Below are 16,728 nucleotides of genomic sequence, written 5' to 3' on the forward strand. Positions count from 1 at the left end.
TTGTCTGCCACAGGCTGCTACTGCAAGCTTTAGGCCTGCCACTTCCACCATTCAAAACACAATTCTCCCCAAATTTTTCTCCCTTCAGCTTTCTCACCTGGTCACACTAATGCTAAGGATGTAATGGAAATCAGGGCCAGGAGGTTATTTGAGATTTGTTGATTGCAGGTTGTTTTGTACATTTTTTTCCCTCCAGGTCTGTTGACAGCTATAACCAGAACGCGAGCACTTTGAAAAGGTACTTGTGTTCCAAGGTGCTGTGTTTTTACTTTTATGTAAGGTTTAGCAATTGAATAAAAGCTCTCCAGATCTCTGCAGGAATRTGTGCAATTTGTCCATCATTTCTGGGTTTCTAGTGGTATTCTCAATGGGTAGAAGTGCTTTTTCCATTTTCCCCCTCTCAGTTCCAGACAACTTACGTAGATAGTGTGTCGACAGGTGTTGATGGACAAGCAATTTACAGTAATTTCTTATGGTGCTTATTCTGTAGCTCCCTGAATTGTAAGTGACATGCTGGCAAAGCTGAACAACTGATCACCAGACACTGGCATAGCATTAAACATGGCTTCTGAGGCTGCTCAGAATTTCCTGCAGCCACTGTCTTCCTGGATGTCTCAAATATAYGAAGCGATCCAACAGGCAGGAGACTCCATATCTGCCTCGCTGCTGAATTTGAGCGGAGTGGGTCGCAAGCCAGAAGAGGAGAGGACCCAGGACTTGGAGAATAATGGAGGCGTTTATGAGGATTATTCTGAGGAAGCAGATGATGAACGAGACCTGGACCTCTGGGATGAGGAATATTTGTATCCTGGAGAAGATGGTTACATTGGAAGCCCCGATCTTGCTTCACAAAACCTCTCTCATGGCTCTGACACGGGTCCACAGAGGCAAAACCRGATTAAAAACAGCAGCACCCTGCCAGAGCAGTGTCCTGAATGCACCAGGTCCTTGACAGCCAATGGATCCCACTGGATGAGCGAAGATCTGCAGCCTCTGGATCGGCTTTCCCCCATTGCTGAGGAAGAAGGTGAGCCCTCTTTGAGGACGGGAGATCACGAGCACAGCCTCAGCTTGGGTGGYTCCTTTGCAGGTAAGGATTATCCACTGCATTATCCACACCTTTCTTTCTTGCTATTGATTTGATTTAGTCACTAACCTGCTCGTTATGTTGTGTGTTGTCATTGTTTCCCACAGCTAAAAAAAAACCTCTTAAAATCCCAAGGAAAAATCTAACCTTTCCATTTCTTCCCTGGTTTGTGAGACTAATCTCACTGAAATGAGTGGAATCTCCAGGGTGAAATGCTGAGTATTAAGAGGCAATCAGGCCCTGTTGCTGTAGCAAGCAGTATTTTTCTGCCTCCCTGTTCAGTTTCTGGTAGCAGGACCCTTCAAAGAGAATGTTTAGCCTTGAGCCTTTGCTTTGAGAGCCATCTGCCTTTGCGTCATTGCTATTAAAGATATATATATATATATATATATATATATATATATGTGTATATATATAAAAAAAATCTCAAACCTTGTTTCTTTGTGCCAGGAATCTCAAGATGTTACTGTGCCATGTGCTGTGAAATGCTGTGCTAAAAAGCCAGCCGTATCTCATGATTTTATGGATGAAAGGCTCCCAAATCGCTTTCCTCCCCTCCCACCACCCCCACAGGCTTTTCAAACAAGACTGAAGAGGACAGCAGGCAGGAGATTAAGGAAAGGAGAACTGAGTTTGATATTTTCAGTTTTAAATAGGCCTAACTCCTGATCTTTAAATGACAGCAGGAATGTTTGCAGGTGACTGTGCCCAGGACTGTTTCAGCCACATGACTTTTGTTGGTTCAATGTCCCCTTAAATGTGGTTGGAGGCTTCCTGGGTCACAAGATCTGATGGAGATGCATGTCCTGACTGCACCCAGGAAAGCTGCAATCCTGCTGGCACCATCCTTGGGTCTTGCTGGGTTAAAGCTGCTCTTTACAAACATCCTAGAATGGGAATAAGGGTGGGAAGAGTATGGGGGAGCTGGGTCTACAATATGGAGCTGCTGCAGAACTTGAGGCTCACTGAGGATCTACAGAATTTGGCTTCAAATATCTAAATGCTTGTTGGTTTGCTTTTTTTTTTTAAGCAGGTGGTAGATGCTCTTGCAAATTTGTGTTTTATTATGACCAAGAGCTTTTCATCAGCCTTGGCTTCTAGGGAACTCTTACATATTTAGCCTTTTCTGTGCAGGCTGTGAAAGATCAGCCTGTTTGTTTCTGTATTTCAATGGAATATCAGACTGAGAGGGTACAAACCTTGACGRTGTTCTTTAATGGCTGTAAAATTAGCTCTTTTCTTTATTGCTGTTTCTCGCTCCGTTAYGGCCAGGGAGTAAATAATTAAAAAGCGCTTTTGGTCTTAGCTGTTCCTCCTCCCAGAGTGGCACCACTTTCTTCATATTCCCAATGAATGATTGCTGAGCTCTCTGCTTCCACACCAAGCACTTCATGGAGCATTACACAGCTTTTTACACCTTAGGGAGTGTCATTCCAAATGCTTCCAGACAGACTTCAATCTTTTTATCTCTGCAATGTGCTGCACAAGGGCCATCCGATGGTCTCAAGACTTCATAAAGGTGGCTCTTTGAGSGTTAGAGGGCTGGGAACCCATGCCTTTTTGTCTCAGCACAAAGTTGTATAATGAGAGAGAAAGTGCTGAACTGTGATTTGAAAATGTCTTCCACAGACCCTTTGAAGTGGAAGAACCCGCTTTGCTCTTCTAAGTGAACTTTCACTTCCAAAACACACGTGCTCTTTGTATTTTCTTTTTCAACTCTTTATTTCCTCTTTTTYCTTTAGATTCATTCTCTAACATCAAGAGTGTGAACTCTTCTGATGGTAACCTAGACATGCAGAGAGACTGTAATACCCTGGCAACTTAAAATTTCAGTCATGGATTAAAATGATCAAGAGAAGATGTTYGAGGTATCCTTATTTCTGTTAGCTTTTTGCCTAACCCTAAGTGACAATGTAAGTGACACATGGACTTGCTGACATTCAGCAAAGCTGTTCAGTAGCATCAAAATGAGCTTTGAACATTTTTTCCTTCCATTTGGCAGTTCCCCCCCATTTCTGCAAAATACATGTTTCCTGTTTACCCTTGTATTCTTTTCAGAACATTGCATCTTGACTTTATTTCACTTAATGTACCATATTTCTCTCCACAATAGAATATTTTAAAGCTAAATTGGCTCAAAACACTAGCAATGCTGAATGCTTTTTGTTGCCATGGAAATATTTCTGGGCACTTACTGAAGACCTGGTTGCCAATAGTAATGTAACAGAGAAAATAGATATGCTTCATTTAGCAGCCACTGGTGATTAAAGAGCCACAGAAACCCCTTGCAAGGTCATTCCAATATATAGTTTATTGGGTTTAGGGGGAAAAACCCCACAGCCCTAGGTGARAATAGTTTTGTTCTAAAAGAGATGCAAAACAAAATCCAATAGATGTTCCCTTCCCTTAAACTGACAGCACGCTTCTGAGATGGAATAAAATAACACTGTAGTTAAAAACCATCATTACTCCTTCTCCTTTTTATCAAATGTGTGTTTGATCCCATTTTTACCTCCTAGGAAATGTTTCCTGGCTCCCAGAGTAGACTTCCTTAGGCTCTGAAGCAGAACACGCGTTACTGAAAACCATTTTTAGGCTTAGGGATCTAATAAATTGTTTGAGCGATGAAATTCTTGGGTTTTTAAGTCAAACGTCCATCTGACACCATGAGGCAGGTTAACCACAGGGTGCAGGTTTGGCTGCTTCTCAGTCCTGGTTTGTGATGAAATGATGCTGGCAAAGTTGTAGCAAGGTTTCAAAGAAATGCAAGGAAAAGTTGGTTTGGTTTTTTTTTTTTTTTTTTTTTTTTACTTTGGATGGTTTAGATCCATCATTTAATGCTGAGAAGGTAGCTCAGCAGGAAATGCTGTGGTGCCAAGTGTTTGGTTTAAGAAGTTGGTGATGGGAAGGCAGAGTCTCCAGTGCGTGCAGATCCCTGACATCACTGGCAAATCATGGAGCTGTGAATTTTGCAAAAAGATATGAATTGCTCTCGTGGACCCTTGACCATTCTCTGACCTCAGTGTTTGTGACAGAGAAGTTGTCTCACATCCCAGAGCAGGGAAAAAGCAGACTTTGCATTCCCCCAYGGCTGAGACACTGCTGCTCAGCTGACTGGGGGTGGCTGCCACATCCATCATTGCACATTTGGCTTAAGAATTGAAAAAAATAAAACAGCCCACCAAACCAAACAGTGGAGCAATAAAACACATCTGAAAATAGTGTACTGYGACTGGAGGGGTAGAGGTGGCCAGTCTGTCTGCTTCCCAGCATGAATCTAAAGGAGAAAAAACAGCAATGATGAAAAAAGTGAAGAACAGCAATAACTGTGCAATACCGCTGTCCTTTGCAAACAAAAAGCCAAAGTGACCATTAAGCTCTCAGTCTCACAAGATACTGCCCCAGAAAGGCACAGGGACAGACACAGCAGCAGARCTGAGCCTTCTGCATCAGAGCTGAGCTATTTTTGCCTGGTGAGTGCTGTGATGGAAGTCTCCCAGGCTGTCTGACCCTGCTCACAGCACACAGGTAGGGGAGCACGGCATTTCTGCTGCAAAAAGCCCTCAGAGGTTTTTTCCYCCATCGATTGGACAATCTCAGTGCTAGCCAAAGGCTGAATTTCAGTCATAAAATAATTTTAGTGGTCTTGGAAGGCTAGGAAGTGTGACATCCCTGTCTGGGGGGCTGACTAGTTTTCCTCAGCTCATGTGTGAGGGGAGGCACGCCTCTGAGCTCTGGGAGTTTTTAAATCTAGAAAGCGCTATTGCATTTACTCACCCTGGCCTCCAGCTTAACAGGGGTCATTGATTTTTGCCAGTAATTGCTSTAGTAGAGGAAATTATTCTTTCTGCTCTATATGAACACTCCTGACCTCAGTAAATGACCCTTCATAGGGACAGGAAATCCTAGGCAAGGAGTGAATTTTTCATTAGGTCCCATAAACCCATATGGCAAAATTAACCCAGAAGAAAAAGATGTTGATTATGTGATAAATTAAATTTYTGCTTGAACTTGAGACTAAAATAGATAGATGGCCAGTCTCCACAYTGAGGAGTGAAGTGTTTATGGATTTTATCACCTGTCTGGGTATGGAGCCAGCCATAATGTTCTAGCCAGAATGTAGCCCTATAAAAATCAGCGCCGGTACTCCAAGAAGGACATTTAAAGAGGCTACACTGAATCAATGCCACCACGAGGAGCGAGGGAGTGAAAGCAAAGGCAGACAGTGGACAAAAACACTTCAGAGAAAATACTCCTGGCAGCTCGAGTGGGACTGAGCACAAACGTGACTGGGGACAYGCATGCGGTGTCTGAGGAGTGCGACACAAACTCGTGGCTTTCTGAAGTGCAGACGTGAGTTTGCATCGAGTACTTTCTCTCTGAGGAATTCAGAACCTCTCCAAGTGTTTGTGCGCAGACTTCTGGCCTTGGGAAGGTGGTACGATGTTCCTACTTGTGTGTAAAGCACTCCTTTGCAGTTCTGTCTCTTCAGATTTTCAGATGAGGAGGGATCTTCATCCAGGATGTGAAGGGGGATGAGAGAACACAACAGCCCTGGAAGGAGGGTGGGTTGTGGCATGTCAGCTTTACAGCTGGGGAAGGGAAGCCAAACAGTGGCCCAAAACTCACAGGTGGTGCCTTCACCTTTGTTTTGGGCCTGTCAGCATCACTGTTCATCCTCAGTCAGTGATTTTGGACACAGAGTCTTTGTCAGCCCACAGGAGATCAGCGGTTTGGTTTTTCACCAAATTCATTGTCTGGTGGGCAGAGCTTCCTCGTGCCCATCTCCCTGGGGGCACGGGGAAGGATGCTCTGCTCAGGAGCTCTCATCATCTTCTCTCACCATCTAGAAAGTTGCATAAGCTGTGAGGAGAAGGATTTATTCGAGAGGATGAAATGGATTTTGCCGTTCGGTGCCGTTGCAGAACAAATTGTGTGTGAGCGTGTGTGTTTGTGCATGTATTTTCTGATCCACTTTCGCTAAGTGACATCCTCTTCCCACTCTCCATATGGCAGTTGCGACTCTATCTTCCTCTGGGAAGGTTGTTTAGGACTCAAGAGACTTCATTTACCAATAAACAGCATCTTGGCAGCATCTGGGAAATGCTGCCTCTCTCCTAGGAACCCTGCCTCCTCACCTTCCCTCTCCTACTACAGGCRAGGCAGGTGTGAATGATCTCATTGTGTTGTGGTGGAGGTTACGTGCAGGCAATACTAGCAGCACTCTGCAGAGCTGGAACATAGTATTTCTGTGTGCTGACACAAACACTAGTACTGTTTGGCTTTTTTTTTTTTTTTTTTTTTTTTTTTTTTTTTTTTTTTTTTTTTTTTTTTTTTTTTTTTTGGTGGTTTTTCCTTTCTGTTGCAGTTGTTGCTGGCTTGGCCTGCAGGGGCTTGGTGGAAGCAAAGATTATCCATCCCTGCTCCCTCCCACCCTCCTTGCATTGCTCAACAGCACAAAACCACCAATGSAAGCTTGTGTGAGATGGGATCACTCTGCCAAAAGTGCTGGTGTTGACCTTCACACCCTGCCAGGTAGGGGTGTGGATATGTCTTCCTTGGATCCAGTTAATTTTTGGGTGCCATAATGACCTGGTCATTCTGAGTGGCCTCACAGACTCCTGAAATAGTTTTAATAACCAAAAGGAAAGATTGCAATGCAAGCAAATAGGGAGATCACAGTCATGGAGTAAAACTGTGTAGTTTTAAAGGCAGGGAATGTAATTTTTGGGCTCTGGGGGTCTTGCAGGCAATGAGGAAGGTGTGGTTGGGCTGTAAATCCATGGCTGCTGTTTGTGGGATTCATGCAGTTTCCACAGATTGATTTAAGGACATTTCATCAGTAACAATTTATAGACCAACGTGAATGACTTGGGTTGAATCTTAAATCAGTCAACACCAAAATCTGTAGAAAATCCCTTCCCATGACCATGAAAATGCTCTCATGGCATCATCCTAAAAGTTCCCTCATGTCCAGGCAGGTTCTTTGCCTCAGGAACTCAGTACCCCTGAGAGATGGAGCCTCCCTGGAGGGACTCATGAAGCCTTGCCCCCACAAGCTGGGTGCTTGGAAACATTTCTCTCCTCAGGCTAACAGAGATTCAAACCTGCACAGTCCATACAGCATAATCACTGTGGGAGTATTTTCTAGCAAATAACGAGCCTGGTGGTGCTGGAGAGAAAGCCCTGAATTTGGATTAATGAGAGCCCTGTGGTTTGCTGGAGTTTCATGTCACAGGGTCAGTTTTGGGGGCTAGACTTACTGCCATAAATAATGTAGCAATAAAACCCTTGGGCCTGGGTTTTGCAGCTGCCAGTTATTGATGTAAAARTGCAGCTGAAATACAGCATCCTGAGCTGCTTCCCATGCCTGTCCTCACGAGTGAGCCGCTCTGTGGTGAGCCAGAGCAGCCTCAGCTTCAACCAAGAGCCAGCAGCCCCTTCCCTTCTGCTTTTGAACCGGGTGAACTCACGGGACTGATAAATCTGAAACAAAGGGAACAGGGGAAGGGCAGGGGGACAGGGCCATCCCTTTTGGGTGGCAGCTTCAATCYTGAAAGAACAGGAGCCTTGCTGCATCACATCCCCAAATTTGGTGACTTTCCTGGGAGTGCYGTGGTGTCACAGCAGCAGAAAAGGGGGGACTGCGCTGAATCAACTCTCTGGCAGCAAACAAAAGTCCCAATTAGGAAAATCAGCGGGAAGATAAATTATCCGCCTTGTTGCGATGCAGTTGTTGTCTGTAGGGAATCCAAACAAATATCTTTGGAAGGGAGTTCATTTCCACCCTGCTAATCACCAAACAAAGGCCTGTGGGTGTGATGCTGGTGGTTGGGTGCTGTGAACAGTGTGTACGTGTGGAGAAGTGAAACCACTTCAAAGAGGAGCAAGAGTCAGTGACCTGCATTTCCCAAAYGTTCCCTTGGCCAGTTTGATTTCTGCTAGGTGAGAGGAATGAGTGCCAAGCCAGAGAAACTTCCTGAAATGTCCTGGAGAAAGTTCAGAAGAACTTCATGTCCAAGACAAGCGAACAAGTAGAAGAGATGGATGGGGAACCTGAAGGAATTCAACCCATTGTGGTTTGGAAGCTACCAGGAAAGCTGCTATAAAAATAACATGGACAAGGAGAACTTTTTTTTTTGTTGTTGGAAGGAAAGGGACAGTGTTTTCTACTTCCCCAGCCACTGGCATCSAGCAATTTGTTTCGTTTCTGAGCCCATGAGCATTTTCAGCCACAGGCCACACACAGCTCCACCTGTGCCCAGCRGTGTCCCCAGTGTCACTGAAAGTGCTTTTCTGCCTCTGCAGCTGCAYGTTTTGTGCAAATAACCCAACCTGAGCTGTCAGAGAGGTGCAGGCTGACTCATGGATGGAACTGCTTCCACACCAGGGGTTTTCCTGGCTTAGCACTGTCTCCTAYAGTGTGTAATCTCCTTTTTCTTCCACTTCTGCACAAATCCTGGGCCTGTGCTAATAGAAGCCAGTAGCATAAATGAAGCCTGACTCATATTTGCTCCAAATGCGAGATGTAAAGTAGGTGATTGGGAAAATCAGGGATGATTGTGGTTCAGCCTCTTGGCTGCCATTTCCTATAGCTACAGAAGAACCTCAGGCAGCACAGCGAGAGTYGGTTTGACGTGGAATCCCATGTTCCTATTTTTAAAATCCAAATTTGGGAGTAGRAAGAAAACAACAGGAAAATATGCAGGTTTTCATGCTGCTTTCTGTGGGCAGTTCTCTATTTCCTTGCACAGCAGTGTGCAGAATTGGACTCTATTGCTCTGACTGCTGTATTGTTTCACTGTAGAGGTGGCCAGAGCCAAATAACGCCTTTTATTTTTTTATTTTTTTTTTCTGATTACTCTCTGACTTTTTTATTGTTTTGTTCTCTTTACTTAAAAGGTATTTTTGTTGGAAATATCCCCTGGTAGGAAGGCTTCCAAGCTGYGATTCCTTCTGCCTGCACTGCATGCAAACACCCAAATGCGCTCAGCATGGAGATTTTCCCAGCTGCTTTGGTCATGGGGTGAGGACAGATGGAGAGGCAGGGATTGCAAGAGCAGGRCAATTCTTGAATGTCTGTGGACATTCAGCAGAGAGGGGCAACCCTCACCTTTAACACAGGACACCAAATTGTTCCCTGGTTGTTAGACCGGGCGGGAAGGGGTGAAAACACCCAGGGATGGTGCAAGGAGAAATCCTCCTTGACAGTAAATGACCAGTTAGTCAGGGGTGTCCTGTCTGTGTGTAGAAGCAGTGGTCTACTCCAACAATTTTGAATTGAACTCTTGGGATCTAAGGGGATGGCTTGGATTGGGTTTCCTCCTCAATCAAGCCTAAATCCTGCAGTTGTGTTACTCTGTGCTTCAGTTTTGATTCCCCAATTCAAGTGGCTGACAGCAAGAGCAGGAAGAAAACTCCAGACTGAAGACAGAGCTGTATTCACCTAGGAATTGATAGGAGCAACTCCATGTGTGCTGCTGCCTGTTCCCTGTACAAAATGTTCCTCCTTTTTCTGAGAGGCTTTAACAAATCCCTTGTTTGCAGCAGACCTTTCCAGTTTTCAAAAAAAAAGCTCTTTACCTTCAGTGCTCGGCTCTGGGTTTTGCTGAGGTAGGAGCTGCTGCAGATCGCTGTTCCTCTCTGTCATCCTGATCATGAAAATTTTAAGGCCAGGCCTGTGTGACTGTTTTCTGTAAAAGCAAAGAACACGCAGTGAGTGCTCCTGGGATGCTCTGAGTGCATGCATTATGCATGGATGTACTGATATTGTCTTGGTTAGGTGATCAAATGCATTTCTTCTGTGTGGTACTTCTGCTTCCTTCAGGCCTTGGTGATGTTCCTATTGAAACTCTCATCAACTTCCACAGAGCAGAATCAAAATCWCTATGACGAAAGTGGACGCACAAGGGAAGCATTAAATGTATAGGAAAACCAGAAATTTGGCATTTGGAAAGTTTCTGTTGTTCAGCCAAATTTGCTGCTGTTTGTTGTTGTTTGGTTTTTTTTTTTCCAACACCCAAGCAGACAGGAAGTATGCTCTTATTTCACACCTACATGATGTATTTTACTCGGTAATTTTTAAGCTTGGAGCAAATGATAAGTTATTTTTTATACTYGGTAACACTGCAGAGAATTCTTGAATTATTTATTTCATGCATTTTAGCTCGGTGTATTTGGATGCCTGTAAGCTAACTTTGTAACTGACTGGGTGTTTGAAATTTCTGAATAAATAGTGGTAGTTGGAAATACCTTGCCAGAAAAAGAGGTCACCCTTCTTCTTCCCCCACTGTCTCCTCTGGGAAAAAAAAAAAAAAAAAAAAAAAAAAAAAAAAAAAAAAAAAAAATTAAAAATCCCACATGCCTCCTTAAGAGCAGTGGGAAGTTGATTTGTAAAACAGATGCTGCACAGAAGTAATTGAGTTGAAGTTGGTAGAAATATGTATATGCTACGCAACATCTGCAGATCTCAAGATGTATTCATTATCTCCCCAGAATTTAGATTGTAATTACRGGTCCTTTATTTAAGTTTCCATGGCGACACAGAAAACGCTTCCCCCTTGTCCTTTGCTAATCAGGACACTTGTGTGTGTGAATGGTGATGGTTTTCCTCTCCCCTGGGTTAAGTTACTTTTATTAATGCAGCGATATTGAGTTGACACGGAGCTGTCGGCTGCTCAGGCAGCGGTTCAGCGGCGATTCCCCAGCGCCGCCGTTTAATTATCCCCACGCTCCCCGATGTTTGTGAGAAATAGCAGCTCCTGTCATAACAAGAGATGCACTCRCTCCTTGGGGATTGGGGAAGTTGGAATCAAAATCAAGCAGCCAATAATGCATCACTCCACGCCAAGCTTGTCTCCTCCATCTCCCCACCCTTCTCCTCCTGTCTGAGGGAAGAGGATTTGCTGTGTTTTGTAGGGAGGTGCAGGCAGGTCAGTGCCCTGGCAGGAGCTGTCCAGGAGTCCTGAATCCACGTGGCCTTTGCCAAATTTCTTGTGATAATCAGAACTTTGCATTACATTGAAGCACATTTCTTTAAGTTTGCAACCTCACACCCAGGATTTTAATGTCACAATTGCTTGAGAAAATGGTGAAATATGTGGTTTAATAACTAAAAATGTTACTTACCCAGGATTTTTAGAAAGTTGCTTGTGTGAAAAGTAGACTTTTGGTTAAATTTGGATAATTTTTTTGTTATCTCAATCACCCAAAAGATACACMCATATAAATAGAACTTAATAGCATTTGCTGAGCAATCAGATATATGTTGTAAAACTTGCATGAACTGTGGGTACTGAAATTCAGATAGTTGGGTGAAAAGGAATGTTTATTTTTATGTGCTTTGATTATTTGACTTGATCACATTTAGGCCATGGGACTGTTATGGCTTGAAATAATTTGTATCTAAGAAAATTTCAAAGAAGGTGATTTTTAACAGCTTGCATAAAAGTAATCAAATTTTATGACAGCTGGTAACCGACCATTTACAAATTAATATCTAGAACTTTTTAAAATTTTTACCAGAGTAGAAGCATTTAGCTTTTTCCTCCAATTGAGAGCAGTTTTCCAGCAGGAAGAGCAGGCTTGTCAAACTGTGGCACAGCAGATCAGGGGTCAAACCCACCTGTGTGGTGGACAGAAGGAGTTGGGTTCTGCAGTGATCAGCTGCCTTTGGTGCTGTGTCTGGGGACAGGAGTCCTGGGCAGCAGCAGGCAGGTTTATGGAGCTGTGACAGCCACGTGCCATATTTATGCTTTCATGGCACTACCCTGAGCAGGTTACACCTAAATTGCTTTTTCTGCACACAAAAAGTTCCCTCCCCACCTTAGCAGGGGCTGCAGGGGAATGGAAGCATGAAAATTTTTCAAGACCTTTGTTTACTACTTTGTCTTTGTACATGCAAATGATTTTACAAGTAGTTCTTCTGTGTGTTGTGTCCTTGTGTTTTGCTCTGTTAAACATCTTCATTTTTAAAAAAAAACTGGTTAACAGGCAGAGTTGAGCAAGGTCTAACAATATGTAAATGTTGCAGAAGTATCTGAATAAAAAGGAGCTATGGAGTGTAGACTCAAATTCAGTCACTTGCCCTCCAGCCACAAGGAGCAGGGTGCCGAGATGTCTGAATGCAGAGGTGCTGCTTGCATGGAAAAAGGGTAAAAAAGTTGGAGCCTGAGATCTGTAGCCTCAACACAGAGAAGTTCTTTGTTTTGGAGAACAAGTCCYGATTCTTCCATTCTCTCTTACTGAACTTGTTTTCCCGATTTTACCTGCAGCGAGAATACTTAGAGGGAAGCATCCAGATCCAAGACTTGCTGAAGTCCATGAAGATTTTTCTGTTAATTGCATATTGCTATTGAATTCTGTTTCCTTAACCCACAGGAATGCTCATGGATTTTTATTGGAAATTTTTCTAGACCAAAGACTCAGGACTTGGTTCTAATTATTTTTTATCTGTGCCACGTAAGTCATCTCTTTAGCAAGCCTTCTAGCAGAAGTTGAATGTCTTCTTTTGTAACAACTTCACAAACACAAGGTGAACATTGAATGAATTATGCTGTATCATTTGCCAGCACATACACCAAATGTCAGGCAATGACRGAAACTAAAAATTTATGGTGCAGAAGGAAAGAATTTTATGATCTTCTATGGTCTAACGTAATGACTCTTTTATACAAACAGAAATGAAATGCATTTAAAAACATAGCTATTTAGAAAATTTTCCTGAACACATTCTAAAATCTGGAGAAGTTCATTAGAGGGAAGAGCCATAAAAGTGCCCTTTGTTTTTAGTTCAACAGAATGTTTTAATTTTGAAATATAATTGCTTGAATTTAATTCACATTCCAATTAGATAATTTGAAGATATGTCTCTCCATCTTCTGGTACAACATGGTGCAGGGTTGCTCTCATTTTTGTTTTCAGGGGGAACCTAGCTGGTGCCACGATGACAAAATGTGAAGTTTTGTGAATACAAAGCCATCCTTGTGCCCCAAGTGTGCATCACATGCTGTTCCAGCTGAGCAGATCCTCTGGGTGGGTGGGATGAAAGATCTTTTGGAAGTTCTGAGYCCAGGCTGGGATCACGGCGTGTTTAGACTCTACCTGAGACCTCTCTTCTCCTTGTGTGCTCTGAACAGACCTTTTACTCATATTGCTGGTGGTTTTMATTTCTTACATAATCCRAAATCTGTAGCAAACCCAGGCTCASAGCGAAGCTGAGCATCTTGGAGAGCCCTGAATAGCTCCTCTCCCACCCACCCTGACACACTGCAAAACCTTCTCACATCGTGTTCTTACAGGAGAGTTTCCTTGACCCTCTGTCTCTGTTTTCACTGTCTGCACTCTGAACTCATTTAGCTTTATCTTTTTCACCTGTTCAAACTCTTTGTAGTAACCTGGATAGATCTTGGAGCACACACAGCGTGAGGGAAGTGTTTGGAGGATGCTCTGGGGAGTTGCATGGCTCGAATGCCAGCTCTGCCCACAGCCTCTCTGCAAATCACCCTGTTAATAAAGAGCCTATTTTAGCTCTGGAAACATGGAGCCTTCTCAGACTATTACCCAGCATGTGGTAAATTAAACAATCTTGGCCTGATTGCATAATGTCACTCGAAATTTAAGATCCTTTTTCTCCTTAACCCCTAAAATTTACAAGCCATTTTTGTTTAGATTTATTGTAATTAGATAATGATTCTGCTCCTTCGAGGCTCTTCCAGGAAGTTTTTTCAGCACTCTTTTKGTGGCTGATCTCAAAATAACCAGGGGCAGGAGCACTGCTTGGTCTCCCTACACRGGTTTGTCTCAGTGCAAGGGGTGCAGGGGTGCTGCAGAGAGGTTTGGAGCTGGGGCTGTAGCAGGGCCAGGCAAAAGGATTTCTGCTATATGAGGACAAAAATAAGGCTCAGTTCTGTTAATTCATACCTCTGCTGTCTTTTAGGAAGAGGGGTTCGAAAATCACTCCTTGYATCTAGGAGGATTTCAACTCCAAACTTACCTAGATCCACCCTGAAATCCTTTCCTCCTCTGGACCATATTTAAAGAGGTTCTTAGCTTTCATCATGAGTTTAYATACAGTCTAAAGAAGGGATCTATTTTTTTTTTTAAGCAAATAAATGCTTTTTTTGGTTGTATTTTAGGTTTTTTTTTTTTTCTTTTATGTGGAAGCACAGTGATTCCTTGGAGTTCACAGAGCAAATTTGACCTCAGCCAGCACAGGTAACACAAACCCTTCATCTGTGTTTCTTGTTGGTCAATGAATTAAGTGGAGTTAATTCATCAAGATCCATCAGTCCCCATCTTTCAATTCTGGCTGTGGGTTTTAGAAAGTGATGAGACCTCTCAGGACATTTMTTTGGCAGATTGTAATGATTCATAGAACTGAGAGATTGTGTGCCATTGAAAAATAAAAAGGAACATACTGTAAATTAGCCAGAACATTTKCCTGCCAATGTGAGGAGGGACTGCACAATATTTTCCAACCATGATATTCAGTGTTTGACGTGCCAGGCTTTCCCTCTGTCTTTGGAGAGATGCTTCCATACCCCAATTCCTGTTAGGGTTCTATTAGGAGGTCATGCTCATCCCTTCATCTGACAAAAGTCACAGTTTCTTCRCAGTTCTCCAACCTTGAGCACAAACTTTTCTGATTTATTGGTGATTTCTGTTACCCAGCACCTGTCTTGGCTCCTTCCTGGATTGTGAGCACGTAACCCAACAGCAAAAGTTTGGGAGACAGGATTCTTAAGAAAAATCACACTTTTTTATTGTACAGGACTATCTGCCCTCAATTGTAGAATTGTCTGCTATTGCTCTGCAGGGACTCTTGGCTAATTAAAGTTCAGATTTTTAGATAATGCTGTCTCAACCTCTGTCCCCGATGCTGTGCTGTTTATTCACGTCAGGTATTCATAAGATGGTTGACATTTTCTTCCTTAAAGATCTCTCAGGTAAATTACAGGCATTTTACTGCTCTGACCTTTTCCTTTACAGGGGGARCTTTTGTTTTCAACATTTATTTTGTGAATATGGCGTTAGAACGGATGTAATTGGAGAGGTGTAGTTGTTCTAGTCTGTATAGTTGGGCTATTACCTSCAATGATCGTCTAATACTGGTATTTATACATGATTATCTCTTTTCAAACTGCTTTAAATTTAAAGAAAAAGCCAGACTGTTTCACTGATTGTTTTGGGTGAATCACCTTTTCCCTTACTTCCCCTGAATACTACATTTGCTTTCCTAACACATTCATTTTGTGCCTGAGTCTCAGGGAGATGGCTTGCTCTATTAATATATTTCTGGAGTTCTCCTGCTACGGGTAGACTTTTATGGCTTTAATGTAGTTTTTGAAAATTCCTCTATTATTGATCTAGATATTATCCCAGCAGGAGTCAAACCCACAAGACAATTGTGTGAGGATAATTTCTTACTACAGAAGCATTTCATTCCGAAAGCCTGCTGTGTGGTGTGTGCTTTGATGGATGACCCACTGTTTAAATGTGTATTAGACATTGGCTTGCTAATTAAATGCCTTAAGGAGTGCCTGTATCCATTCAGCCTCAGTAAATGCATGGAATTTCTGGTTTTTTTTTATTTCTTGCTTATGCTCTTRTGTTGACTTCTTTCTGTTTTCTGACTTTGTGGAGGAGAAGGGGAGTAATGGCAAAACCAAAAAAATTACTTTCTCCCCTCACTCAAGACTTTCAGCCCAGGGCAGGGGTGGGACAATGAGGGCTCTCATTTTCAGGACTGGGTCTGCCAGGTGGGAGGATGAGGAGAGGAAATGGGCTTTGCATTTCAGAAGGGAGTGAGAAGAGCACTCACCTGGAATTTGAGAGATATGAATTTGGATCCCTCTTTGCTCCTGAAGGACCATCTCCCAKGAGGAAGAGGACCATAATTACAAAGCTGTGAGATGCTCTCAGACTCTTTGGTTGAAGTGCCTGTGCTTGAAGCATTTTASTGGGAGGGAGAGTGTGAGATCATTCATAGCTGAAGAAAGGGGATAAAAGTTATTAATTTCTGAGCTGTTAAATTGAAAGAGCAGGTAAGGAGAGGAGCAAGGACTTCTGTTCACCTGCAGGAAATGTTTCCTGAGTATAATCCCCACTGCCCTCATTGGAATTTTGTGTGTGTGTGTAACAGCAGAAACAGCATATTTGCTGTTAAAGCCAAACATATAATTTCTTCTGCTCGGAAAGATTTGGGCTTTTTGTTCTAGACAAAGGGATGTGTAGAGAACCATAGGATGGCTCAGGTTGGAAGGGGCCTTTAAAGTTCTAGTCCAACTTCCCTGCCTTGATCAGRTAGCTCAGAGCCCYATYCRGCCTGGCCTTGGACAWTTCCAATGCTGGTGCATCCAYAGCTTCTCTGATRAGRAATTTCTTCCTTATATCCAATCTAAATTTGCCCTGTTTCAGTTTCAAACCATCACCCTTGTCCTGTCACTCTCCATCTTTCTTACAACTGCTCTTCAGGTACTGAAAAGCAGCAGTAAGGTTTTCCTCAGACCTTCTCCTCTCCAGGATAACAGCTCAATCTCTCTCAGCCTGTCTTCATGCAAAAGGTGTTTCAGCCCTCAGACAGTTCTCATGGCCCTGCTTTGCACCTGCTCTAACAGGTCCATGCTTTTCCTGGATCCTGG

The 16,728-nt window shown here is 43.1% G+C and overlaps 1 protein-coding gene across 1 annotated transcript in view; it reads left to right on the top strand.

Annotated features, from left to right (window-relative positions):
- Positions 1-16,728, top strand: part of SYT16 (synaptotagmin 16) — a 46,212-nt gene that overhangs the window by 10,345 nt on the left and 19,139 nt on the right. Inside the window, exon 2 of the mRNA XM_057378774.1 lies at positions 491-1,090. Coding sequence (XP_057234757.1) covers positions 562-1,090 — 529 coding nt within the window. The 5' untranslated portion in view covers positions 491-561. The remainder of the gene's footprint in view (positions 1-490; positions 1,091-16,728) is intronic.

The sequence above is a fragment of the Malurus melanocephalus genome, unplaced genomic scaffold (genome assembly GCF_030028575.1).
Source record: "Malurus melanocephalus ecotype Western Australia unplaced genomic scaffold, MMel_1.1 scaffold_373, whole genome shotgun sequence".
Classification (NCBI taxonomy): domain Eukaryota; kingdom Metazoa; phylum Chordata; class Aves; order Passeriformes; family Maluridae; genus Malurus; species Malurus melanocephalus.